This window comes from Bolinopsis microptera, chromosome 8, assembly GCF_026151205.1.
Source record: "Bolinopsis microptera isolate Bmic1 chromosome 8, MBARI_Bmic_1.0, whole genome shotgun sequence".
NCBI classification, from domain to species: Eukaryota; Metazoa; Ctenophora; class Tentaculata; order Lobata; family Bolinopsidae; genus Bolinopsis; species Bolinopsis microptera.
The window spans coordinates 8,074,217-8,101,954 of NC_087079.1; the positions used below are offsets into that span (position 1 = coordinate 8,074,217).

At 37.4% G+C, this 27,738-nt stretch overlaps 2 protein-coding genes and 2 long non-coding RNA genes across 6 annotated transcripts; 3 read left to right on the forward strand and 1 right to left on the reverse strand.

Moving 5' to 3' along the window:
* Window positions 1-134: 134 nt before the first annotated feature.
* LOC134819992 (uncharacterized) lies at window positions 135-4,545 on the forward strand. The gene is made up of 7 exons (XM_063830151.1): window positions 135-1,895; window positions 2,029-2,174; window positions 2,298-2,426; window positions 2,540-3,190; window positions 3,363-3,515; window positions 3,617-3,741; window positions 3,916-4,545. Exons 1-7 carry the CDS (start codon window positions 1,496-1,498, stop codon window positions 4,448-4,450), a joined length of 2,139 nt encoding a protein of 712 aa, XP_063686221.1. The 5' UTR covers window positions 135-1,495; the 3' UTR covers window positions 4,451-4,545.
* A 3,096-nt stretch (window positions 4,546-7,641) lies between these two features.
* Window positions 7,642-11,013, forward strand: LOC134820232 (uncharacterized). Of its 2 annotated transcripts, none has more exons than XR_010160856.1 (4): window positions 7,642-7,762; window positions 7,990-8,118; window positions 9,390-9,489; window positions 10,793-11,013. It is a non-coding gene; the product is annotated as an uncharacterized LOC134820232 (long non-coding RNA). The 2 variants fall into 2 exon arrangements; XR_010160857.1 differs by having other exon boundaries at window positions 7,999-8,118.
* Window positions 11,014-19,760: 8,747 nt separating this feature from the next.
* Window positions 19,761-27,070, forward strand: LOC134819312 (uncharacterized). Of its 2 annotated transcripts, XR_010160743.1 has the most exons (6): window positions 19,761-19,777; window positions 19,922-20,005; window positions 21,510-21,593; window positions 23,734-23,791; window positions 24,104-24,163; window positions 26,985-27,070. It is a non-coding gene; the product is annotated as an uncharacterized LOC134819312 (long non-coding RNA). The 2 variants fall into 2 exon arrangements; XR_010160742.1 differs by lacking the exon at window positions 19,761-19,777 and having other exon boundaries at window positions 19,883-20,005.
* Window positions 22,708-23,774, reverse strand: LOC134819789 (uncharacterized). Its single transcript, XM_063829931.1, has 5 exons — window positions 23,703-23,774; window positions 23,256-23,418; window positions 23,061-23,123; window positions 22,830-22,943; window positions 22,708-22,742 (listed from the first exon to the last, which is right to left on the reverse strand). The coding sequence occupies exons 1-5, from the start codon at window positions 23,706-23,708 to the stop codon at window positions 22,708-22,710; spliced, it is 381 nt and encodes a 126-aa protein (XP_063686001.1). The 5' UTR covers window positions 23,709-23,774.
* Window positions 27,071-27,738: the final 668 nt, after the last annotated feature.

A 27,738-nucleotide genomic window follows, 5' to 3' on the forward strand; every position in this document is an offset into this window, starting at 1 on the left:
AATGTCCCGTTTTGAGCAATTCATTACGGAAGCAACATAGCAATCCATATAATTCGATCAAAATTACTGAGAGAGTGCGCACAGTCTATTACTATAGATTACACTGTATCAAAACCAATTATGTCACCCACTTTGAAATTGTTCTTGATAATAATAAATATGTGGTACGGCTAATCTTCATATTTTCAATCGATATTTTTGTGAACTATCATGTATTTATTTACTGTTTACATCTATACAGTCTACGTACTGTGCTGAACAGGGGTGGGGATACCCGCTGCCCGCACAGCCAATGAAATCTTCCAGGAATTTTACACGGTTGGCACGGAATTAACCATGGTTCACAGTAAATGTTTGTACAGCGGGAGCTGTTTACGTAATTGCACATTGTGCAACATAATACTCTAATAGGACCTCAAGTTACATGTTAATGAGGTACGCCGATTAACTGTTTTGATAACAAAACATCTATAAACTATTAACACTTGAATACCAATCATTTACTGAAACATTGTTAACGCAGTCAATCTTGAACACATCGGCTTATATTATTCGATTAGCCTTGCTTACTGTAGCGTTTTGATTAACTTGTACCTCCCTTTTTGCGGAATAAACCGTCTTATCATTGCATACCCTATCAGTCCAGTTTCGACTTCAACTGAAGTATCAAAATTATTTCACAGAATTTTGAACTTCTTACTAAGAATGGTCACGTGAACTTCTCCACCCCTGGTTTAACTTTTGCAGATTTTATATCGTTTGGAAGTTAACACTAACAGCATCAATATAACATGATTCATTTTTATGTGATGTGTATAATATATTTAATGCGGAAGTATCCTAGATTGTAGAAATATGCCCACACGTTCAAGTTCACTGCAAACAGATTCCCGCTTTAGTAAAGGGACTCTCGTCACTGTGCTTGCTGGTTGCTTTGATGATGATGGTAACAGTGATGAAGAGAGTCGTTGGAGTTCGAAGTTCAAGAACGGCAGCAAACAAGAAATGTTTGGTGTCGTTGATAGAGTGTATCCTACCCGATGTGACGTCTATTTTTTTGATGACAAAATGACGACTAAAGTGGATGTAAAACATTTGATATTGAAAGCCGACCAAGGACTCGTTATTCTTCAGGACGGGATTGAATGGAAAAGAGAAGGTTTTAGTCGTCTTGTTTCAATTGAGGGTGAAAAAAGTGAAAAAAGACCGATTGTCAAAGCAAGCAGTTCACATTCAACATTCGAGTTCAATGAAGACTCTTTGAGAATCGAAAACAACATGAATTTGAAGCGAAAAGTATCTGATAAGGACGTTCTTGTTTTGAAAGTGAATCCTGCAAAACGCCCGTCTCTTGTTACTTCCGATTCAAGAAAACACACTACTGTACCAGAAAACTTTGAAATGACTTGGCCTTCAGCATGTTCCTCCTCTGACTCGCAGTCAAACCCCCGGCCCCCACTAGTTCAAGTAGCTGCTAGCAGCTCTATCAGCCCATATGCCTGTTCCAACTTCCAAGAAAGTGACAGTATCAAGAACTCGGGTGAAGAAATTGCCCATTTATCGCAGACCTGTAAAAAATCTCCTGGAGGCCCAGAAGGAGTGTAATTACGACGATGCAAGCCAGAAGGATATGCCAGAGAGGAAACTGACTGGAACAATAAAACTGGGCACTTCAAAAAAAGCTCCTGTCAGAACTCTGCACTTTTCTACTAAAACGAACACAAAAGTGCGACGTAGTCAGTGTGACATGATTGTTGGAAAGCCTGGACCCACGAGAGAAGTCCAACACATAGTCACACCACTACAAGGGTTCGACTACTTTTTTCCAGCAGTTCTGCAAGCAAAAGTAGTTTCTTTTGTGAATAAACGGATTGTCTCTACTCTTCAGAGCCAGAGTAAGTAAACTGCCAACAGGATTTTAAATATTCAGAATCCAATTTTTTTGACCTCACTATTCTCTTAATTCTAAATACTCGTAATTTTTGATCGTAAGATGGACTTGACCAGTATAGTAAAACTCCTAACCAGTTCAAGAAGACCCTGCCGATGGTGATAGTGATTCTGAAACAGACGACCATGACGAAGATGAATGTGAAGTGGAAGACTCAGCTGGTGTTGCAGCATGGTTTGACGAAGATCTGGGAGCAGAGCAAGACGGTGAAAATGATCAAGAGGTAATTCATGGTTATTATTTAAACGTCTCGATAATTCTAAGTGAATCTAGAACACAAAAAAGAAAATTCTCGTCGTTGGATTATACTTCAATAACTAAGATCTTCAGTGACACACATTTCTAGGTACCACTTGAATTTCCAGAGCAACTTGATGTTGACGTAGATCACACAGAAGACGGAACAGATGTGACAACCCGGATTAGAAGTGAACTAGACCAACTTGTGGAAGGAGACTACACGGTCACTGATGAAGTAAGTCTCAATAATTATAAAATTTCCAACCCCATAATTATCCATAGCTATGATGAATATATTAACTAATCACTATTATAGTTAGATACATTGTAAGATAAACATTTTTCCAGGACAAAGAACTAGCGGCGAAGTTTCCATCTTGGAAAGGATTGCTGACTGTTATTGAGTTTAGAGCTTTTATTGGATTGTGGCTCTTGCGGGGCATGTGGGAACAGGGAACTTCGAGATTGAGCAACCTTTACTTACCTGAAGCCCTCCCTATATTTTCTGCCACCATGCCTCGGGAGAGATTCAAATGGATCTTGAGGCATCTATCATTTGATGGAGCAGTTCAAACGGAGGACAGGAGCAGTAGGTGGAAGCATGACCGACTTGCGGCCATACGTTACTTGTTCGAGGTAATTGTGGACCGCTGGTCGCGGCCGATCATACCAGATGAACATCTTACCATAGATGAGACCCTGTACAATTTGTACACACAGGTACAATTTAAAGTTTACAACAAGGGTAAGCCCCAAAAGTATGGGGTGAACTTCAAATCCATCAACGCTGTCAGCTTCCCCTACACGTATACTAGCCACGTGTATGCTGGCAAACCTGTCGACTGTCCCAACCAGTTCTACTTGTCGGGTACAGACAATTACACAAAGTATTTGGTCGACTACCTCTCTGAGCGTGTTGTCCTTTCTGGGAGGAACTTAACAATGGACAGGCTCTACACAAGCGTGGACATAGCTGAATATCTTTACAATAAACATCAGGTGATGAAAAGCTTTCTGCACCGTTTTTATTTTTTTCGACTCCATTATATCAACTGTACTACCAGTCGTGGTTTTGTTTACACTCTACAATTATTGGTCATTTTGCCGTATTGCCAATATAATATTTTACCTCCAGTTTACTTGGAGTAAGCCATAACAATTATCTCTTCAGATGACCATGGTTGGGACCTTTCAATCAGGAAGGAAAGGGTTTCCAAAAGAGCTCAAAGTCCCCGGAGCACCTTATTCCTCGACGGTGTTTTATGAGAAAGGAGGCCCTATTAGCCTTACCCAGTACAGCGTGAAGAGTAAAAGCAGGGGGAAGGTAAGATCACACTGATAATGTAAAGATAAACAATCTAATAGTCGTTTAATTAAGTTAATCTTCACGTTATATTTTGATGAAACAATGAAAACTATTTTTAGATCAGTGTCGTCGTAATGACAACTCGGAAACCAATCGAGGGTGTCACCAAAGACGAAATTCGGAAGCCTGCAATATTCAAGCTGTACGATTTCACAAAAGTCGGCACAGATAGCATGGACAGCAGGTAAAAATCAGTATTTTCATATCGATAAATCCAATGATCCTAAGTAGCGAGAAAAAAGATTCAAGATATATAATCCATTCATAATCTGATCAGAATCGCTACAAGTCTGATTGAACCCTCTTTATACGACATACGGAGCTATTACTATTAGTGTAACAGTATAACATAATTCAGGTTTAGCTCTGGCACATACTCCAGTAAACCGAAGTGTCGTCGCTGGTCAGTTGCAGTGTTTAGCTACATCTTGGACACCACCAGGGTTAACATCCAGACCCTGATAGCTCTAAACACTGGCAAGAATCCCCGAAAGGTGAAATCTTTCGATTTTGGGCAAAGATTAGCAATGGATTTGCTGACCCCACATCTTTATACGAGGGAGCTGACTGGGGTACCTCGAATCATCATCCTGAAGATGTACATGGCTACGGGAGATGAATGCTTCCTACGCCATGTGATGAAGATTGGAGACCCGACACAATCTGTGGAGGAAAAACTACCTTACAGAAACAAGCCCTTGAAAACTGGACGAAGGTGCGGCGACTGTAAGCGAGACATTTGCTTGAAAAGCATTTCTAGTGGGGCAAAGAGAACCCAGATAAACGGGCTCTCTAAGCCAACAACAAGGTGCGAGAAATGTGGACTAGCCAAATGTAACAAGAAGCATTTGATGAAAGTGTGTGCTTCTTGTTTACAGGAATGTGGCCAATGAACGCATCGTATTAGCATGCCTAATATGATATCTAAGCAGCATGTTTATTTTAATCGATGGTTATCCTACTATCAGTTGTACTTGTTCATTGATTATTTATGGTATATTATAATTTATTACCTTATAACATTAACATTATTTTGTCACAACTTAACAGTACTTACATTGAGAGCACTATTACTGTTTACAATTATATACATTAGTTACTCTCACTTTACTCAATACTTTCATTTCGTGTTTTACTTATATGTCATATTCCCTTGAACTGGCCATTCTCAAAGGTGCAGGATACAGAGGGAAGGGACACGATCCAGTGTGTCTATCAAAATGTAAAATTGAATCAGTTACACTAAAAGGCAATTTTGTTACCGTACTATTACTCAAAAATTTGAATGTTGGTTGAATTGAATCATCAAATTAGAGTCATGACTGGGGAGTCGGGACCCTGAACCCGCTCTGACTGGAATCTAATTAGGACAAATTCCAAGCAATTTTGGGAGCAATCCTATACTGTAACTGATGCCTCACGTAATTGTAATTAAATAAATTCGCTGCACTCCTACTAACCATGGGGGATTTTAATTAATGGGAAAATGGTTCCGTTACAGATGGTATTACAAAAATTACATGATCATGCATCGGCTAAAAGGTGAATATAAGCGATATAAATTTTGGAAACAAGAACCGTTTAGAAATTGTAGGACAAATTCAGGACACACTAGTCTACTCTATACTTACGCTAGTCCATATACTGTTAACGGAGTTTAGCGATCTTGTTCCCCAAACTGTGCAGCAGTAGTATAAGTGAGACTGAACAAAGCTGTTGTATATCAACTTGAGTGTTTTGTTAGGTACTGAGCCTTTGAGTTTGTAGAGAATACCCGCATTTCTAGATACTTTAGTGGCTAAATGTCTAATGTGGTGGGCCCAATTTAGCTTAGTATCAATGATCACGCCAAGAAACTTTTCGTGATAACTTTGCTTTAGTCGCTCACCTCCCATGTAGATTTCTATATCCTTAGTTTTTTATTTGTAAAGATCATATATATTTAGTTTTGCTAGCATTTAATTTAAGCCCGTTATTAGTAGCCCAATCAATTATCAAAGTCAGAATCTCATTCGCCAATGCATTAAGTTGTTCAAATGTATCTGTACTTATTATTAGGTTTGCGTCGTCAGCGAAATAAATATGTTTAGCTAAATTACTAATCTGAGGAAGGTCGTTGATGTAGATTATGAACAGAATTGGTCCGAGAATGGAGCCCTGTGGTACTCCGTAGCCCAGTGCGAAATTATTTCAAAGCCAGTAGGAATAATTTTTTAGCCTAAAAACCCAGTAGTAAACCAGTAAATAACAATTAATAGTATATAGTAATATAGTGAATTTTTGACCCTTTTCAGACTGAAACGTTTTTCTTATCAGATGTTTTCTATTCTTCAAAAGTAAGTATTGTTTTCAGAAATTCGCAATATCTGAGGTACAACGTATTAAAGGCCTTTTGTGGAAACATACGTACTCACTGTCTCCCTACTTTTCAAGGCTAAAGGTGCACGGCTTAAACTTCACTTATGACCAATGACGATAAATATAAAATTGAATTCTATGTAATACAAATTCAACCGTGCTCAATCACTCAGTCGATTTTCGAGAATTTTCTAAAAGGGCCCCCGGCAGTTAAAACCAATTTGAATCGATGCATTTTCGAACGCTGATTCCGAATTACCCTTCATCATGAAGGCTTCATGACATGGGTTAAAATGCTCACATGGCAAGATATAAGGGAAAAACTGTCTCGATCACATGATATGACCGTATAATGAAGTTGGTCTAATTTCTCGTTAGGGTTAGTGGTTAGGGTTTCAGTGTATGCTTTTTAAAGATTGGGTTAGGGTTGGGATCAGATTAGAGGGCTAAAATTTCGAATAGTCATTCAGGGCCAGCTAGAGAACGTGTTTAAAAAGTCCGTGACAGTCGAGTGTAGAGTAATTAATTATCATCATTCATCCATACATCTTTCTGATCGTGATTAAATTTATATTTTTACATGTTATGCCATCAATTTAGTAATTTACATTGCATCAGTTCTAGTTTATAATTATGTTAAGACGCGCAGCTTAAGTCATGCGTTACGTACTTTATTTATTAACGTGCATATGCGTATATAATAATCAAAAAGTGGTACGTGACAAGCTTGTTTTACGAAAAAAGACAATTTCGATTGCCAATTACGGTCACGCGCGCTATTGCAAGTTTAAAAGCTAAAGCTGCCCGGGGTAGGGCTCCAAAAATATGATACAACAATAAATGTTTATGGTACCATGCACATGTAATTATTTATTTGTCCATTATTAATTGATTTATGGGTCGTTCACATATTACAAAATACGTTATCATTTATGAATTTATGCTCCAAAAAGTGAAAACGTAATGTATTAATATGTGATCAACCCCTTTAATTAAATTTTTCATGTAATGAAATGGGTAAATATAGCAGCTGCACAATTTTATTTTTCATAACGAGAAACGACTGACTATTATCCTGATGATGATAAGAACAGAGTTTATTTAAACTTGACATACAGAACTTATTGTCCTTGCGTTTTAGATTTTCTATGACAAAACAATAATAGTCCTTTTTCAGCTTTTTTTTGTTTATAAACAAAGTTGTAACGCACAGTTCAATTCGATCAAAGGAATATCATCTCTACTCAGTTATCATCTAATCAACGTTAATAAATCATTTTTTCTTTATCTTGATTATAAAAAGACAATCATGATTGGGACTGAAATAGTCATCTTGCAACAACTGATACTTTGCATTGTCTAAATTTGTAACTGTAATATAAACAGTTACAAATTCAGATATATATTACTTTTTTAAACAACACGATAATCTCTATTTTCAAGATTTTACCAAATTATCGAAAATAACCAGACTAAATTATTCCATATTAAGGATTTTAAACAGCAATTTCTACTGACATTACAATCAATCGATAAAGATTAAAGGTTAGTTATATTATTAAGAACAATAACTAATTACACTCTCGTTGATTTTTGGGATAATTGGTACAATTTTCTATTCGTTTAATAATATAGTTTACTACTTAATACAAGCAGTTAGCAGGTTATGCAATGCTCTGTATTAAAAAGCTCTACCGCTAAAACACAATTATCATCAAATAGTTTTGTTAAAGCTGATGCCTGCTGAAGATTCTGTGATGGTTGTACATGCACAGCTATATCTTGGATCTTGTTATCAGAGTTGTGTGATGAGAAGATGAGTTTGCTCCTTAACACATCCTGAATTGGTGGGTTATTTTTAAGATTTATGAAAGTTGTTACAAAAATTTTGAATCAATGATTATTGATTAATTAATTAATAGTTCAGGTTCCATGAAATGAATTAACTTTTCAACTTTATTTCCTTCAGTTATTTTGTCGTATCTTTATAATCAACAGACCATTTGCTAGTTAATCTAGCTAGCTTTTGACATTATGTACGGCTTAAATTTTGAACAATTGTCCAATCATTCAGTTTACACAGGAGTCCGTCAATCGCCATCAGCACTGCAGACGAAGGAGAACTGGAGACAGTATGGCCACTGGTCAGTACCTATTGGTGACCCTACTGTAATGGTAACGTTCGGACTTCCCTCTCAATCCTGTAAGTTTCACGAGTTAATCTACTTCAAATATTTATTGTACCATTCACACATTACGTTATCGCTTTTTGGACAATTTTTACCCCCTCCCCCCTTCTGTAATCAGTTTTACACATAGCTATTGTGCATGTGTCAAAATGACAGTAGCGTAATCATTTGGAAAACCCCCTCCCGTCCCCCTCGGCTGATTACGTAATATGTGAATTGTGAACGACCCCTAAGTGCAAAAATGGTGCAAAATGTTTAGTCGTGATTTATAAAACTTGACAAACTTGTTGCACAATGCAGCTAACTTAAATCCTTGTGCAACAAATTTACCTAAAAGTTCGGTACGATTTTTGAAACCCTTGAGTATCGAATTACCTCTAGCTTATCATACTAATTGGGAAATAAATTTTCCAGACAAATTGTTTGGAAAGTTTCCATCTAAAAAGGAAATGATGTAATTTTAAAGTTGTAATCTTTTCTTTTATCATAAAACTAGAAAACCCGTGGTCACAGGGAGGAAGCTAATATTGATAGTATTTTTTGTTAGTAAGTTTAATCTCATCAAAAAATATCCTACAAAACCGAAGATACAGACCATTAAAATGTAGCTTGTGCTAAACACAGCGTAATATCAACAAAACCGATCAAAATGAAGTTAAAACAATCATTGCACGTGCACGTAACAACCCTCGTTACCATGGTTACTATGCAACTTCTTATTCCTCGTCTAATTTGCACGTGGGCGGTCGTACATACAACAAAAAGAATTTTCTGAATTATAGTAGAGATGACACTCTAAACTTCCCTTGATAAAACTAATGTTTAAGTCTAGATAGCAACATTTTCGAGCCGAAATATTAGTATTATTAACTATCACTTCCTTCGCAAAAATATTTTCTGATACATTCTGTAATAAACTAAAATCATTAAAAACTTTCGAATCATCTTGGTAGTTACGAAATGTGTCTTTTAATCTTTTGAGATTTTCTGTATCCCCTTGGCCTTGTTCTATACATTAAACTATACATAAAATTTGTCGCAAATAATGGGGAAATCGCGATTCCGTACATGCCGCGATTTCCTTTTGTCCCTGCCTACAGCAAATCTTATGAACTGATTCTTTCTTAAACTATTGGCAGGATGACAATGGAAATTATTCTGGCTGAATTTTCTGAGTACAAGCCGTTGTTCATATTTTAACTAAACAGTTTGTACATTGCACAACAGCAGTTATTATTCACTATGAAATGATATCAAGTTTAAATCAGATTCACTTACCTTCCAGACCCGAAAACTACAGAACATGGAGGAACCTACAGTTTGGAAACGAAAAGCATTCCTTGTTGAGTTGTTGTACCACACGTTCTTGTAGTTCTAGTAATGAGGTTAGTTAATTATAGTTCCAGTTGTATAAATGTATAAATGTATCAGTTATTTACAGCGTCAGCATTATATCCCTCTCCCTATCCTTCTCCTTTTCCCTCTCTGTCCCTCTCCCTGTCCCAGTGTCCCTCTCTCTCTCCCTTGTTAGATGACCGTTAGTTGACCAATAAAACCCGTATTTGTCGTATGTACAAAACCTGTAAAACAAAATACTTCATTACATAATAGAAGAACTTTACAACCAAATTAAACCAATTCCAAATAAATACCTAATAACAAAACATTATAAATACTTACCCCTCTCCCTCTCCCTCTCCCTCTCAGTCTCTCCCTCTCAGTCTCTCCCTCTCAGTCTCTCCCTCTCCCCTTTCCCTCTCCCTCCCCCTCTCAGTCTCTCCCTCTCCCCTTCCCACTCAATCTCCTTCTCTCAGTCTCTCCTCTCCTTTCCCTCTCCCTCCCCCTCCTTCTCATTTTCCCTCTCCCTCTCCCTCTCCCTCTCCCTCTCCCTCTCCCTCTCCCTCTCCCTCATCCTCTCCCTCTCCCTCTCCCTCTCCCTATCCTTCTCCTTTTCCCTCTCTGTCCCTCTCCCTCTCCCTCTCCCTCTCCCTCTCCCTCTCCCTCTCCCTCTCCCTCTCCCTCTCCCTCTCCCTCTCAGCCTCTCCCTCTCAGCCTCTCCCTCTCAGCCTCTCCCTCTCCCTCTCCCTCTCCCTATCCTTCTCATTTTCCCTCTCCCTCTCCTTCTCCTTTTCCCTCTCTGTCCCTCTCCCTCTCCCTCTCCCTGTCCCTGTCCCTCTCCCTGTCCCTCTCTCTCTCCCTTGTTAGATGACCGTTAGTTGACCAATAAAACCCGTATTTGTCGTATGTACAAAACCTGTAAAACAAAATACTTCATTACATAATAGAATAACTTTACAACCAAATTAAACCAATTCCAAATAAATACCTAATAACAAAACATTATAAATACTTACCCCTCTCCCTCTCCCTCTCCCTCTCCCTCTCCCTCTCCCTCCCCCTCTCCCTCTCCCTCTCCCTCTCCCTCTCCCTCTCCCTCTCCCTCTCCCCCTCTCCCTCTCCCTCTCCCTCTTCCTCTCCCTCTCCCTCTCCCTCTCCCTCTCCCTCTCCTTCAAAAACACGTTCAAATTTTTGTACTCCCGGCCCCTCTCCCTTTTCTTCATAAACATGTTCTAACAAATTAGAAATTATTAAATTCTGAAATTGAAATAAAAATATTTAAATTACTGCAGTCTGCAACGAGAAACTACTATACGTGTTTTTAGTCAATACTAAAGATTGTCATTTCAGAGTTCCTGGCACGAAAACCTGGGACAGTTCCTTTTGCCCTTCACCCTCTTGGATTTGGTTGTCTCTACCGTTCATTCACACAACGAAACAATCATGCTGATGGAGGAGGAGTAGAAATTAAAACTCTCCCGGCCAACGTTAATTTTTGCCACCCCTGGTTTTTAGAAAAGACAAGCAATTAAGATATCGGGATATTATGTGCAAGTTATTATTAACATTTATTTTGCAATTGTTAATCATAATTTTTTTATCTAGACACTTATTTTACTTCGGTGTATTCCAACAGCCACAATGTTACACAAGTGCAACCAGCCAATTACAGGAAGCCGAAGGATCTTTTTGGCCAGTGACGGTTAAGGTAGTGTGTACCATACTTTCTTCGTCCGAGACTTTGCTGCAATGTGCAGCTCCTCATTTAACCCTCACACCCGATTTCTCGAGTATTCGGCTGAGTAGACCGGGGGGCTGCATAGACCACTCATGATCCTTAGCTGAACGTCGACGACGCTCACCCCACGACCAGGCAGTCAGTGGGTTTCGAACTCGCAACCTAACGATTGTAAGACAGGCGTTCTAACCAACTGCGCTACCTGGCCGTTAAAAATGGCCAGGTAGCGCAGTGCTAGAACGCCAGGTAGCGCAATGCAACGTCCAAGCTATAAACCTATTTGTAATTTCTTTCCGACATGAAAATCACGGCTAGTTTGGCGTTTGATAATGGATAGTGCTTTAATTCGAAAATGAAATCATTCTAGATATAAAATTTGCGGAGTCTAAATCCTATTTTTAATACGAAAAAAGTGTATCCGCATTACCTATCTTTGTTGATTACGAAAGTGAAAATGTAAATATCAAACTTTAATTATTTTTATAAGAAGAAATGCTTGTATTATTTAGTTAGTCCCACAAAACAGCACAGTCAAACCGCAGTTTACTGTTAATGTCTGTTCCATAATCTCTATTTCAGCTCATATGAATTAAAGCCAATTTGTTCATAATTCTTGGCTTCAGAGGTGTGAATTTTGATAGTTCCACAAAATTAAACAATATGATTTATAATGCATAACAATTAACATATAACAACATGATTTTTATCTGGTTGATGATATCATAAATCTATTATGGGGTTTCGGCTACAAAATATAGATCGTTTGAGATAGCAGCAATAAACTAAAGCAGAATATTGACAGTTAAATCACCAATTTGATCTATGAAGTATCTGTTATCAAAATAGCTTATCATTTAATTGAAAATCACGCACAATTTACTAGAGTCTTGTTAGCTTAGCACGCTGGATCATATTACGGACAGTAACACGCCAAGCTTATTTTGTAATGAAATTTCAATGCCAGCATTTACATTGCGCATAATGCGCGCAAATTATTCCTTGGCTGGTCTGAATCGACCAATCAGAACCGTTATTCCCATTATTCCCTCAGATTCCTCCAATCAGAGGCCTGAGTGCACGAAAAAGCAAATTTCAAAGGTATAACCAGCATTTCATTGGAATAACACGCGCATCATTTGGCGAGGTATAAAACTTCCGTTTACTGACTTACTATTTCATTATTAGGGGATGAATCTGCTTCTTTTCAACATTACATGGAATTCCTGCCTGAAACCAGTAGGAATATTATTCCCATATTCCTTCAAATTTCGCACCGGGCTCCGTAGTTAAGTTTGAGGTGAGAGGACTTGCAGTTGTTGACGCTCACGTATTGCTCTCTATCGGTTAGATATGAGTGAAACCAAGATAAAGCCAACCCCCGAACTCCATAGTGCTCAAGTTTTCTCAGAAGAATACTGCTGTCAACCATGTCAAAGGCCTTGCTGTAGTCCAATAGAAGCAGTGCTGTGACCTGCTTTTTTTCTAGTGCCCTGTGAATATGGTTTTGGGCTTCTAGTAAAGCATGTTCGCAGCTGTGCCCAGCCCGAAATCCGTATTGAGAGTCAAATAGGATTTTTTCTGTCTTTAAGTGATCTAATAGTCGCGCTTGCATAATTTTTTCAAAGATTTTTGAGAAACATGAGAGTAGTGAGATAGGTCGATAGTTTGAAACTTCAGCACGTGACCCACCTTTGTGAAGTGGAACTACTTTCGCGATTTTCAATTTATGCGGAAACTTCCCCTGATGTAGAGACGCAGAGACTAGGCAGCTAAGCACTGGTGCAAGTATATTGCTCACTTTTTTCAGGGGAAGTATACTCATATCAGAAGTCGACTTAATCTTCAAACCCTTAACTATTTCAATTATTTCTGATGCGGACGAATCTTCTAGATTCATGCTCCGCTGGCATTTGCTATCTTGAGTTTCTGTTACGATAGTCCTGCCCTCAGAGCATACGAGACCATTTTCTCTCTTAAGAGTCTCAGCTATATTGCAGAAATAGTCATTGAAGCTATTCGCAATTTGCTGAGAATCTGTTATCTCGCTCCCATTATAGTTAATTTTGTTTATCTTAATTTTGCCTTTTTTCTTTCTGTTTAACAAGTTATTAACCATTTGCCATTGTTTTCTGCTGTCGCTAGAATATTTTGTAAAGTACGCGTTGTAATATTTGTTTTTGGCCTTATCCACGTGTTTATTCACAAATTTCTTCATTTTCTTGTACCTAATATCATTTTTAGTGGTCGGGTTTGTGACAAAATCTTCATAAAATTTATTTTTGCGATCACATGCGCACCGTAACCATTCTTGGATCCACGGCTTTGTGTTTTTACGGCGGCCTGGTTTACTCTTTTTTGCCTTAATTGGGAAATTTTTACTGGGCCGCGCTCAGCCTGTCATTCCGCCAAATCTTTATTCGGGCTGAGTGATTTACGACCTCCATCGCCTCAGAAAAAATGGCAGTACGCTCATTGGAAGTTGATGTGCGCGTGACCAGCATTCACGTGATCATTTAGAACCAATTGGGGCCTCAGAAAAGACACGTGCACGCAAACTGCCAATTGGAGAAAAGTAACGTATTAGCTAGAGGAGCCGCGCGCTGAGTTAGATTGTAAAATTTGATTATTGGATTGTAAAATCGAGCGATATGAGTGTCATCAGTGATGTGCTGCTCACTGCACCTCGTGTTACTGTTATCACACTGCACAGTAACTTCGGTACCTCCTTCATGTTTATGTTGTTCCTGTAGTTAAGATATATAATTTTGATGACCTTTTCGATTGCTCGTACGACATTTTTAAAAAATCGTCCAGTTGTCTACACTTGTTTATATTTAGCTGCCCGACATTTACTTCGTTTAAAGACCCTAGCGAAAGATGTTAGCTTTACTTAATATCAAAGTAACATGGTCCTGTCATGACTACCACTCTGATGAGGGATGGTTTAGTTTGTCAATCAGTTTGCAGTTATCTGAAGATTTTCTTTTATATACTCATGCTATGCATTTGAATTAAATTTCCGAACTAAGATCGTGTTACTTAAATCCAAATCAAGAGGTTCAGGGTTCAGAAGGAACAAAATATGTCAGATTGATGTTGACCATTATACTATACTGTCTGTTTGTAGTTTTTATTTCTTTCGGACTGCCTGTTCGGGCCCGGCTACTTTTTGTCGTTTTCAAAGAAGGCCTGTGATCGAAAGAAATCTCTTAGATGTGATCTATAGATTAGTTCTGCCCTGCACCTTTTTCCTTTACAGTTAGTGTCAAAATTCTGAATTGGATCGTAGAAAAACGCTTTAATGGTCTGATATTCATACTGTACAATCTTTGATGATGGATTAAGATATTTAATCCTAGTTATTACTTATTTAATAGATCGCATTGTGATGGAAATCATGTGTTCTCGTACTCTATATTAGTCACTTTGTCCTTAATCCTAGATGTTGTAAAATATTTAGTTTGTTTTAACATTTTTGCAAGAATAGATTAGTCTCCCTGAATTGAAATCGGGAGTTAATCTATATAAATTAATTTAAAAAAAAAGGAAGCAACTCACGGTATCACTCTCATAAGAGACATGTTTCATCATTTACCGGAGTTGCAACCAAATATACACAATAAGGTTTGGTACTTTATCCGTACCTCCCCTTTCATAGAAATAATAGCAAAAATATACACCTATCTTTAAGAAATCAACATCTGATATAAAACATTCGATGAACCAAAATTAAAACAATTTTCCTGTTAATAATTTATCTATATAAATTATCCTTTATTGTGAAATGCTTTGAGAGCGTCATAATTTGCTGTGTCTGATCTTACATATCAGTAGTGTGGATCGAACCAAACGTTTGATTTGTTTCTGTTAGTATCTGTGCTTTGTTTAACCACAGGATACTTTTTTCCCCAAATTTTACAGTCATCCTCCCAGACAATTATATTCTATATTATGTTATCTTTTACAGAGTATTGTATAGCTCATCTAAATGGGCCAAGTTGTGTAAAAATCTCAAATTTAATAAATAACATTTTCTAATTGATGTATAGCCAAGACGAGTTCGTTAGTGTTCTCCTTGGTAATTTCATGTTTAATTCCTCTTTAATTCCTCTTTAATTCCTCTTTAATTCCTCTTTAATTCCTCTTTAATTCCTCTTTAATTCCTCTTTAATTCCGTGTGTTATTGTCTGTCTCTCTTGACCCCACCTTAAAGAAACACCGGTTACTGCTAGTGTTAGTAATTTCACACAATGGGAGTCAAGAGGCTTATTTCATCAACCATCTAGTCTGTTAGCACTTGTTTTGGTCAACGGAACAACACAAGTGAAATATGATTCTTTGTTTCTGTTATCAGTGCTTGCTTTTACCTGAGGACCCCAGGCTATTATGTTCATTAATAGAGATTAGGCGGAATGACAGGCTGAGCGCGGCCCAGTTAGTGCGATTCTTTCAATTTTGCCTAGGTCTAACTTCCATATCAGTTCATATCGCCTTTGTGTGTTGTGCACATGTGCCGTTCTTTTATGATATTCAACGATCATTCTGTGGTCTATAGTTCATAATTCGTTCTTTATCTATCCGTCTGCCAATCAAATGTTTTTGTAGTTTGTACAGTGTTGGTGGACAAGTTTTTAGCGTAGGTGTAAAATGATTTGAACGTTTAATATATCTGTTATTGCATCCGGATCACGTATACTTTCAACTTTTACTTTTATGACGAAGCCTCTTGTAGTGAAGGTTTGATCTCAGAGTCAACTAAACCATAAACAGTCTTCTAAGAATAATTAGTTAAAATATAGCTTCACTTATTTGTACTGGTTCCGGCTATCTCGTGTGTTTTAAGTTTCAAATCCCCGTGTTCTGTTCTCAGGAAGCTGCCGTTAAATATTTTGTCTCGGAATTTAATAAACTTCATCTTTCAGTCGTACAATCCACAATATATTTCGATAGTGATACTGACTCTGAGATATATGCTGAGAGCTCGCATTATTTCTTACTATCTAGTACCTGATTATATATTGATATTTACCTGGGATAGGACAGGCTTATGTGACCACTGACACAATTTATATCGTGTAATATCATAACTTTAGAAATCCTTGTATATCCCCTTGCCTGTTCTTTGTCACAAATTTTAGGCAAACAACTGTTTAATCCAAATTTATTGTTTCGAATTCGAATTTGCCACTCTTGCAACTCCTGTAACTCATAAATTTAATGAGGGACACCTGCCAATTTATCAATATCGATAAAAAAATATAACATTTGTTTGCTCGCATTATTTCTTAAGTTCTTTATCTTACTATCTCATGCCTGATTATAGACTTTGCCACCTAATAGTCCTGTTTTTTACACCTGTTGTTTTTGTACGGCGCCACCGTAAAGTTTTCCACCGTAGAGTCTTACGCCATAGATTCCCAGACCCACTTACATTCACCGTGTAGATCTCCTGTAAGACTAAGACTAAGAGTAAGAACATTTTAAACTCTGTTACCATTGAGACAGTTTCAAGTAGAACGAGTCACCGTGTAAAATAAACCGTACTATTATAGCTGATCATTGGCTGTTTATGACATAGAATACTATTCACCGACGTTTTTAGCAAACTGCGATTGTCATGACTACCTCAGTACCTCTCGATCCTCGTTATAATTAACATTATTATCTTGCTATACGTGGTGTTGGCTTTTATTTTCCGTTTCACTTTTGCAATTTCATCTATTTTGTCTTGGTCTAACTAGTGTGCTATCGTATCATGCTATCGTACCATGTTAGTTTACAATGCTTTTAGTCATTAGTGTCGCTCTTTTGTGATATTTAATGATCAATCTGCAGCACTTAGTTCTCTATTCATCCATCTGCGAAGAACATATTAGCTCACTTTTGATTATTTGAACCTTTGGTTATTGGTACATCTGTCAGTGTCAATGCAATCACGTCTACGATTTACTTTATAACGAAGCATCCTTCATCCTAGTTATCATAGACATTAGACATGGAGTAAATTAAACTGACTCTACTAACAATCAGGTAAAATATGACTTTACGTATTTGCACTGGTCCCAGTTATTTCGTGTGTTTTAAGTAGCACATCCCTGTTTTCTGTTATCTGACCGATAGACTTAATAAATCAATGTGTGATTATTGTTTAAGAAAGTTGCCGGTAAATATCTTTTATCGGAAAGCCTGATCATTAAGTTGCACTATATATATAGATAGTGTTACTGATTCTGAGAAAGAATAAGGCATAGAGCTAGCATTATTTCTCATTACCTCATACCTGATTAGGTTGACATTCACCCGGGACCTTAGTCGTGCTCAATGCTCTTTGACACAATTTATATGGTGTCATGTCATGGTGTCATAGGATATTGGTAATTTCTTTATTGAAAGTCTCGCATTGTCGTCCTCATTTTGGCTTCATCTATCCATCTTAAACTGCCAAATATAAAATCATGGAGTTTAACATGCAATTGCGTACACACTTAAAAATTCTCGTTAATCCTCACATCTGTTCTTTTTCTCAAATTCTAGGCGAACAACTGTTTAATTCAAACTACTGTTCAATCGAAATCGAAATTTTAATTTCACATTCTTATTTGCCATTTCATGTTAGATATAATATAAGTAGCAGTGGACGATTTCCGTTACCTCAGCTCTGTAGTCTGTAATGTACTCTGCCAATTGCAACACTTGACTAAATTTATTTTATATAATTATACTGTTTGACACTTTTATATAATTTGCTATTTTAATTCTTGAAACTGTTGTAAATCTTGTTACTTTGTTACCCTTACGTATGCTATTTATGACAATCTTCTACGGTAAAATCGTTATTATCACTCCAAGCCTTACTTGGTAACACTGTCCAACCTTCTTCTTCATATTACTACAAAGCTGTCCTCAATAACATAATATAGTTTTCGTCAGTCTCACTCAGAACATTTTTCTCAGGTACACATTTGTTTACACTCATTCTCAATGTTTGGCCCTTAAATCTTCCCCTGTACATTCAACAAATATATCCCGAATAAGGTGTCCACTATATAGTTACATAATATTATGTTGTGATCAATGATCGCGTTGTTTATCGTGAGTTGGCACTTGATGAATGTATAGTAGTGGGCCAATCAGGTTTATCAGCGTCTTTATCAACGCACTGTTCATTATTATTCTACCCTGATTCCGGATTCGCTATATAAGGATTGAATGGAAAAAAGGCAACCGCCCTGTGTAAACTATTTGAGCTCAATTAAAATGTAATAGCGTGTACATGGTTAATACTTATAGAATGGTGACTGGTGAGTGTGATAGCTCCTTCCGCATAATATAAGATGAATCTGAATATTTCAAACTCTGGTTACCACGGAGACAGTCTCAAGTAGAACATACACGAGTTGCCGTGTCAAATTAACCATAATAATTCAGTACCATTATCATTAGCGGTTTATGACGTAGCTTATATCAGCAGCGATGTTTTTACTGCTAGCTTTATTGTTTTCAGTTGTCTCATTTATTTCAAAGGTACCGTACGCGTACCGGCCTTAACTTGTCTTTAACTATAAATTTAACGATATACGCAATCATTTTAGATGTAACTGCACATGCTGCCATGCTGGTGAGAGTATAAAGATGTAACAAGCTTCGACGGTAAAATCGTTATAATCACTCTAAACCCAGCCCAACTTGGCTATACTGTCTAACCTTCTCCTTCATATTAATATATAACTGCGAAGCTGTCCTCAACAACATGATATAGTTTCCTCTGTCTCACTGAGAAATTTTTCTAGGTAAATTACATAGCCTTCCTTGCTATATGATATAATTTATCGTGAGTTGGTACTTTATACATGTATAGGGTGTAGTGGTCCAAAAGTCAGTGGGTATATGTTGGCCTCAATTGCTCCGCCGTGTTTTACATTTGAGAACTGTAGCTTTGCAGATGTAATGCCATATAACTGTTTTTACCATGGTAAATGGTTCGACGAGATTCCGTCGTCGAAATTTATGGTTTTGCATATTTGCACAGTGGAACTATCAGGTTTATTAAGTATCAACGTCTTTATCAACGCAGCTGCGCATAATTATTCTACTTAGTTTAACTCTCTTTCTATTTTAGCTGAATTCCATTCCCTCCCTCTTCGAGATGATTGCTTCCGTCAATTGCGAAGGACTCGCTCAAGGTAAGAAATTGACTCTCACGTATTTTTATAAGTTCAGATTAATCGTTTTAGCGATATAATATAATACTAAGACAAAAGTTCCGATTTTATGCGAATATTCAATTTATTTGTTTAGAGTTTGCCATGAATAAGTATTAAGTATTTGTTAATGTGGCGGCTAGAATAACTAGATTAGTCATCTTGAGCTATGATTTATCATGAAATACTTACAATTTCGACAGTTGCTTTTTAAACCTTAACTCGATAATTTTAGATAGAGAGATAATATTAAGACGAGCGGATCGATAAATCGAAGAATTAATTCATAAACTCGATTGTGTTTCATATAGTTTCATCTGCAAGATGGTAGACTTCTTCACTTCTCAGTTCTCAAAGCTCGACGATCTTCATATATATTATACTTATAGGATAAAGGTTGTTATTTTATTTTTTAAATTAAGTACATTCATTTAACAATTCACTTTATTTGATAGCTTCTTTTGATTAACCCCTCCAAGCTCGATATTGTATTTTATCATTAATATTATCTGCCATTTGTTCAATTAGTTACATTTCCAGGGTCAAATTACAGATAGTAATTGAGAGCGGCTTTAGAAATCAGGGAACGTGACCTATACATAGCATAGATTATCTCTTAATCAGGTAACATGTTAAATTGAGGGTAATTGTTACAATCTCTTAATGTGTACGGCAGATTATATCGTTAGTCATAACAAATATTTCTCCACCTACATGTTTACAATTGGCCCTTACTCACACATATAACCAATACTCCACACTTTCCTGTTACTGGCGACCCCAGGCTATAATTATCATTAACATAGACATTCGGTGAAATGAAAGGCTGGGCGCCACCCAGTCTGAGGGTTACTGTGCCCAGTAACTCCACCGTCTACACGTGCGCGCGGCTCTAACCGTGCTTCAATCGAAGCAATGCTAATTATAGTGGTTACACTCACAGTCACACACACACACACAGAATAGTAAACCTAAGAGTTCATGAATCCGATATTTTGGAACAGTAAGACAGAATTGAGACAAATTTGGAACAGGCTTTTGGGGCAGTAGTTATGCCTGGACTGACTTAAAATTGATCTGGTATAAGGGGCATGGGAACTAACATGTTCAGTCACTGATCAGAAGTGCCAAATGATCCCCTGGTTCATGAAATGAACGAAATGAACAAAAATGAACTTTCCATAAAATCGCCTGAAATGAGTTGAAATCAATCAGAATCGATTGGTATTGATACTAGGAGTATTCCTGAAAAGTTTGGAGGCTCTAGCATGCTCAGAAAGGGCTCTAAGGGCAATGTCCCATTTTGGTTTCAGAGTAGTTGAGATTTTGGAACTGGATTGAGACAAATTTGGAACAGGCTTTTGGGCAGTAGTTATGCCTGGACTGACTTAAAATTGATCTGTTATGGTAGAGGGGCAATGGGCATGTGAACTAACATGTTCAGTCTCTCAGAAGTGCCAAATAATCCCTTGGTTCATGAAATGAACGAAATGAATAAAAATGAACTTGATCCTAAAATCGTTGTAATCACTCTAACATCTAAACCCAGCCCAACTTGGCAACACTGTCCAACCTTCTCCTTCATATATGATATAATTGCATAATTCTCCTTAGTAACCCGTCCCCGTCGCCATAGTTACAGACGTAAACAGGACATGAGTGGAATATCGTTCATAAAAGGCTATAAGCAAGCATACTAACTAATCCGCTTTACCAAGGTGTGTCATATAATGTACATACAATTATTTACACGCAATATTTGGCGCTTAAATCTGCCCCGTACATTCAACAACTATATTCCGGGCGAATAAGGTGTCCACTTCATAGTTAAATATTGTGATCATTTAGTCGCGTTGTTTATCGTGAGTTGGTACTTGATGAATGTATATAATAAGGGCGGGCCAAACATCAGTTGGTATACGTTGGCCTCAATAGCTCCGCCGTGTTTTACATTTTACTGTAGCTTTGCAGATGGCATATAACTGTATTTACTATGGTTCGACGAGATTCCGTCGTCAAAATGTATGTTTTTGCATATTTGTACAGTGGAACAATCAGGTTTATCAACTATCAACGTCTTTATCAACGCATTATTATTCTACTCAGTTTAACCCTCTTTCTATTTCAGCTGAATTCTGTTCAACGAGTACAGTAGACACAAGACAACCTCAAGAAAGCTTCTAGACTACTCCGCTTACTGTCACAACACTATGTAAGTTCATAATTTTACGAATTTAAGAATTATAACACATTTCTTTCTTATTTAAATACCTGAACCTTTTTCTATTGAAATCTTCTATATTAATCAATTGTATTATATTTATATAATATACAGTGCAGTATACACTATACATTACACAAATATGTTAACTCAAGGTAGTAATCAAGTTTTAATTTATGGACCGAACTGAAAATGTATCAAAGGTAAACAAAGGATCCATACCCCTGTTGCCAGAAATAGACTTTAATAAAACTGTAAAAAACGTACTGTGCAGAATTTGGGCTCAACGTATTTGAGCATACAAGATTTAATATATTATTTGAACTTAATCTAAAATCCTCAATCTAAATAGTTTCTCCAAAATGTCTTATTTAATTAATTACCATTAAGTAAGTATACATTCAATTTGAACATATGATTTATAATTTATCCAAACAAATGTGTAATTCACCGGTTGACTCATGATTAGGTCTCCGCTATTTTGCGATAAACGAAAATTGAGACGAGGTTACTTAAATATATCGTTAGTTATAACTAGTATGTCCCTCTTCACCCTGTCACTCAGTCCTGGCACGATTCCTTCAATATCTTCCAAATTAAAAATATGTCCGCATTCATTTGTGAGAAGTTTAATGACTCCTTCCGTGAGTTCACAGTCCAGAAAGGGTCTGTTGTCACTATAGGACGTCAGCTGGCATGCTAACGCTTTTGCAAAGAACTCCCTATCTTCTTTCGTCACTGTGCGTCTAGGTTCTGGAAATATTATGACTGATATTGCTGATTCTTCACCACTCGCAGGAGCACAAAGTTAAATTGTTGTTGTTGTTATCATTACTTTTCGATAAAAGCAAAAAAGCACAGTTTAGGCATGAACGTTACAAATATTACATGTGATTTAAAACATTCGGTACTAAGTACTCAGTACTCACGCATGTCTACATCCGACCTCCTCTGCTTGTTATTCCGTTCCCGGAGTCTTTGAATGAGTGGGTCTTGGGAAGGTCTGCAAACATCGCAGCAAGTATCGTTATAAACGTTGTCATGCAGCTTGAGTACTCCTGATGACATTTATGTCATCGCATTGAAATGGCTAAAATTTGTGATTTCAAATGCCGTTGGAGAACTTAAAGTATTTGCCAACTAATAAAGGATATTGAATTACTTTTTCAATTGTAGGACTACGTGGAGCTGTTTTACCTTTAAAGGTACCAGAAAGTATTATCCTACGGCAAGTTCCATTCTGGTCGCGGTACATGAGACACACTCCGTCCATATCCCTGGTCTTGTTGTGCGTAAATACAATACATATCGCCTTTAAATTTGCACTTCTCCCAGCCCGACCTGAGATTAAAAAGCAACGTTTAAGACAATTAAGCTCGTTAAACCTTTAATAGAGGTATATGTGCAGAGCGCTCTATAAAATTATTACAAATAACTTAATTGTTTCACATTACCCACCAATCATCTGGATGAAATCCTCTGCCGTACGAGCCATTTTCGAATGGATGACGTATTGGATCCCTAAAGAATATACATTTTTATCAAATTTACTATTAACCGTGTTTAACACAGCGAATCCATATGTTTGAAATAGACTGTTTAAAGGTGTTTAAAATAGTCTTCGATATACTTGGTGCCAAACATAGTACATACCTGCTGCATCAAATCCCATAGATAAGGCACTTGTAGCTATGACGAATTTGATACGCCCATTGATATTCATTAGATCAGCCGCTATTTCTTCCTGTTTACTGTCTGGTATCTGGGAGTGAAATACTTCAACAAGACTAATTTTCCTCGGATCCTTTTTGAGTGCCTGAAATTAAGAAAATGTCACTGGTAATTGGTAAATAATGAGTTCCGTACACAGTTAACTTTAGTTAAGTCGGTAGATGGTTTAAATGCTGATAACCCGGCACAAAAAGAAATTTTTAAACAACAGTTTAACAAGTTTAAGTATGAACAAGTTAAATGGTTATGTCAGTCTTCAATATTTTATATCCCATATAAGCTAAACATGTGGCCATAAAATGAATTATTTAAGTATGTGCACAATCAATCATATTAATTGTATATATGCTGGCAAATAACCATTTTTACCTGCATGAATTCTAAATATCTATATCCGCAGTCAACCAACGAGTTTTCGAAGATTATCACCCTGGGACACTCTTCTGCTTCATTCTCAAGTAAGGACACCAGTGGTACTATGTCTAGCTTTCCCGGGATATTAATTAAAGAAATCCTGCTATTAACAGGATTTTGCGAGATTCTCATCAACTGATGCAACATTACAGAAAGTGTCACATATGCTCTAGTTCTTTCTAAATGTTAAAGCAGAGAAATCTGGCTATATAATATATTTATCAAATAAATGTGTAATAACAACAGATGTATACAATTACTGCAATTCTAAAAATTTAAGTTTACATTAATGTGCTGATACGATACACTCCAAAATATTCCTAATTTTGTGTTGTTATCATAATCCCATTCCGCAGGGCACAACACCACAACTTCAGAAGATGCAAGGAGCGTGTTCTTAACTCTCCAAAACGAAGGTTGGTGAACAATAGAAAAATTGATATTTTGTTGGTTGGCGTTATCATGGTGAGAAACCAGGGGTATTACGAGATATTATAACGTCCCGAAGGTCATTTTAATTGTAATATTTATCCAATCTAGTACAATAATGTAGACCAAGGAATACCGATAGGGCAGCTAAGTAATTAAGTTTTCAAACTGGGCGTTTTGAACATTATAGTACCTAACCACAAATGTTTAAAACTTCCGAGAATGGGCAGTATCGAGATAGCCCGACCACTGTCCGCGGACAGTTGTCCGCAGACTGTATAATAACAGTATCCCCTGAATCAAGCAAGCAGTGTATTTGTAATAAATTTTTTAGTGACGTGACACCTCTTAGTAATAAGTAGTGACGATTAACGGGACAAATTATGGTTAATTTTCTAAAAAACTAGCAAATATGTCACCTTTAGATAAAAAAAGGACCCACGCTCAAACATTTTTCGAGGTACGTTAAGCGCGCGCACCGCAGTTCCTTTTAATATGATTATGACGTATCGTCTCGGTTTAACAATCATAACGTGATCACGTACTGTACGTGACGTATAATCTTACTTATTTAGTGAACAAAGAGTGTGAGAGAGTGTGAAAGTAAAAGTACTATACTATACTGCGAAACGGACAAATTGGTTTAGTCAATAAACTGGGATGAACCGCTTTTGGTGTTACGCCTTACGGTCAGATAAATAAACTACTGTATTCTGGTCCCAATAGTTTACTGTGACTTTTGAGTTGAAGATTAGGCGTACATCATAATGTCCCTAGTGTTTTGTTTAGCTCACCAAGGTTTAAGGACTATTTGAAAGTGAGGGATTTTACTAAGAAGAAGCAAACATCGACCAATAGCTCTTATTAATGCTATTTGTTTGTTTAAAAGGCGAAATGTGGGATTCTATTCGCTTTAAATCCGGTTCCATAATGATACTTGACTTAGTGCGGCTTTGATGTCCGAGCAAAGCTATTATAAGTTAAACCTTAGTTTGTTAAAGTTGGCGGTTTTTCAAGAATCTCCGCCATACTGTCCATATCTCAGTTCTCGATAGGCGTAGAATCGTATCATACTGATAACTGATGTTGTGAGCAAAAACAACATAACCCTCCCGCCTTGAGCCTTCCTGCTCGATATTATAATATTATATAAATTAGTGCTATCCCCAGATGGGTTTAAAGCTAATGGTGCTACTAATAGTTTTGCCTTTGGTATTTGAGACGGGTTTTGAGAAAATCTCTCTAAACAGGCATATTTACATGTTAGTGTGTTACTGAAATCTGTAATCTTTTCGGCAAATGCCAGCTACTGTAATAAACCAGAATTATAGCATATATTCTAAGATGACACTTATACGCAGCTCTGAACATCATACATTCTATTCAACTGTAATTATAGTGTTTAGAATTTGTATAATGTACTGGCACGTCTGCCAGCTTTATTCTGACACAATAGATATAAATCACTCTACACGACACCGGAACTTCGATATGTTCCTAAGTTATAAGTTACGTGAATTTTCAAGTGCATACGGTAAAGTGATCTTTCCTTCAGTTACGCAATTAAATAACTATTCGAAAACTGAAAGACTAGTTGTTCCCCTTGAAGATGTATGTACAGTAAAGCTTTGAACCCCGGCCCAAATTAATATCGCCTCAATCGAAAGTTGCTGGTAACAACTTATAAGTCAGTCTGATATTTCAGTCTCGGTGTAATTTTGTGTCGCCAAGCAAGGATAAATATACAGGGGGGAGGGGGGCAAAAGTCCTAATAGCTCAGTCACTGAGTGCCCAATCGAAATAATTCAATCGCATTACATTTGTCCTGAAAAAAATGAGAATTCTGGTTTCTCATATGACCGAGATATAATACTATAATATCTTCGCCACAGTATGCCATCTGCAAAGCAACAACCCTCTAAAATAAGACACGACGTTGGTATAAGACCCAACTTATGCCCACTGACCAGAGCTGGTCCAGATTCCAGAACTCAGAAGTCGATGGTAACCCTCCTGTTATGAGAGGGGGGGGGGGGGGGCAACGTAGAATTCTACTCTACTTTATTCTACTTTATTCTACTTTATTCTACGTTCACCCCCCCCCCCCCCCCCTATGAGAATATTCTCTAGCTGCTGTACGCTGCTTAGGATTTGTTTTTGTTCAGGGGCAGGCTTGTCACATAGGTCCAGGGCTTCCGGACTTTTGGGCATGGTGCAGGTTGTGGTACACACTCAACTAGGTGGTCTGAGAGTCGGAAAACCTCCAAAAAGAGATGTCATCAGAATGTAAGCCACTACCTGACTAACCTGTGAATAGAGTTTTCTAGACTCAATAATCATGGCAGGTAGTATCTTCGGTGCGTTGCTGAGATACCGATTTAGTGAGTAGTAGGATGGTCATCAAATCAGAAAAGGCAGACCTGAGTTGATAGCACGGTACTTGTAACGGTTTCCTCATTCTGCTCTCAGACTGACTAATGTCTCCACTTTTTTATCTCCTGTTAAGATTATCATTTCTCCGCTGTTAGGATTGTTCAATTATGCTTTTTATTTTGGACACACCATTGAGCCAGATTGTCGCAGCGTATGTCAGAGAAGTTCTGAGTATAAATATTATATAGGCTTATTCTGTCACAAACAATGAATTATTAATCTCATTTGCCCTATCCCCAAGTTCTGATAAGTCTACAAAGAAGATCAGTAAAAAATAACTGGGATATCATTACAGTTATTAAAGTTCCGATCGATGCTATTAGCCCAAATGAATGGGTTTTTATATAGATTCTAAACGAACACTTATTCTTTCAGGAGGGGATCTGCAATAAACAAAGACGATATATTTTTGGCCAGAAATTTGCGGAGTTCCTTCGTCTTGATATCGGTCTTGGCTGCAGTTGTTTCTCTCGAAATCAGGTATTCACTATTAAAAGCTATCCTGCCTGGCTTAAATCCTGGTTGTTAAAATTAAAAGCCTTTTTGCATGGTCATCTTTAATTAAAAATAAATCAGCTTTGTTAATAATTTACTGTCGTCTCCTTGGTATTTCCACGGGAGATTTTGGGACCGGAAACTGATCCGGCCCCCAAAGAGGGGTCAGATCACGTCACCAATTAGTGACGTATAATTAGTGATGTGATCCATGGATTGAATTTAATTGACATAGAAATGGGCTAGATCTGGGGTAGAGTTCACATGTCAATTCTATAAATCATAGCTGTACATTATGAAGTCAACATGATCTGACTTCTCGACTCGTAGATCACATAAAGGACGGAAGCTCTTGCTAAAGGGGGGGGGGGGGGGGGGGGGGGGGTTCAATCCATGGATCACATCACTAATTATACGCCACAAGCTTCAAGCTTGCATGTTAATTACTTGATGACGTATATGGTGGATCATATCACTCCGGCCCCAAAGTCTGGCAGCCGGTATTTCATGATAGAAGTTGGACATTTTCTCTCATTTTCACACGTAGAATCTTATTTTTTTCCCTCAGTGACGGTTTGAGGAGACACTGCATCTCACTGCTCGGTGGAGACACGGGGATATGAAGCTGTTAATC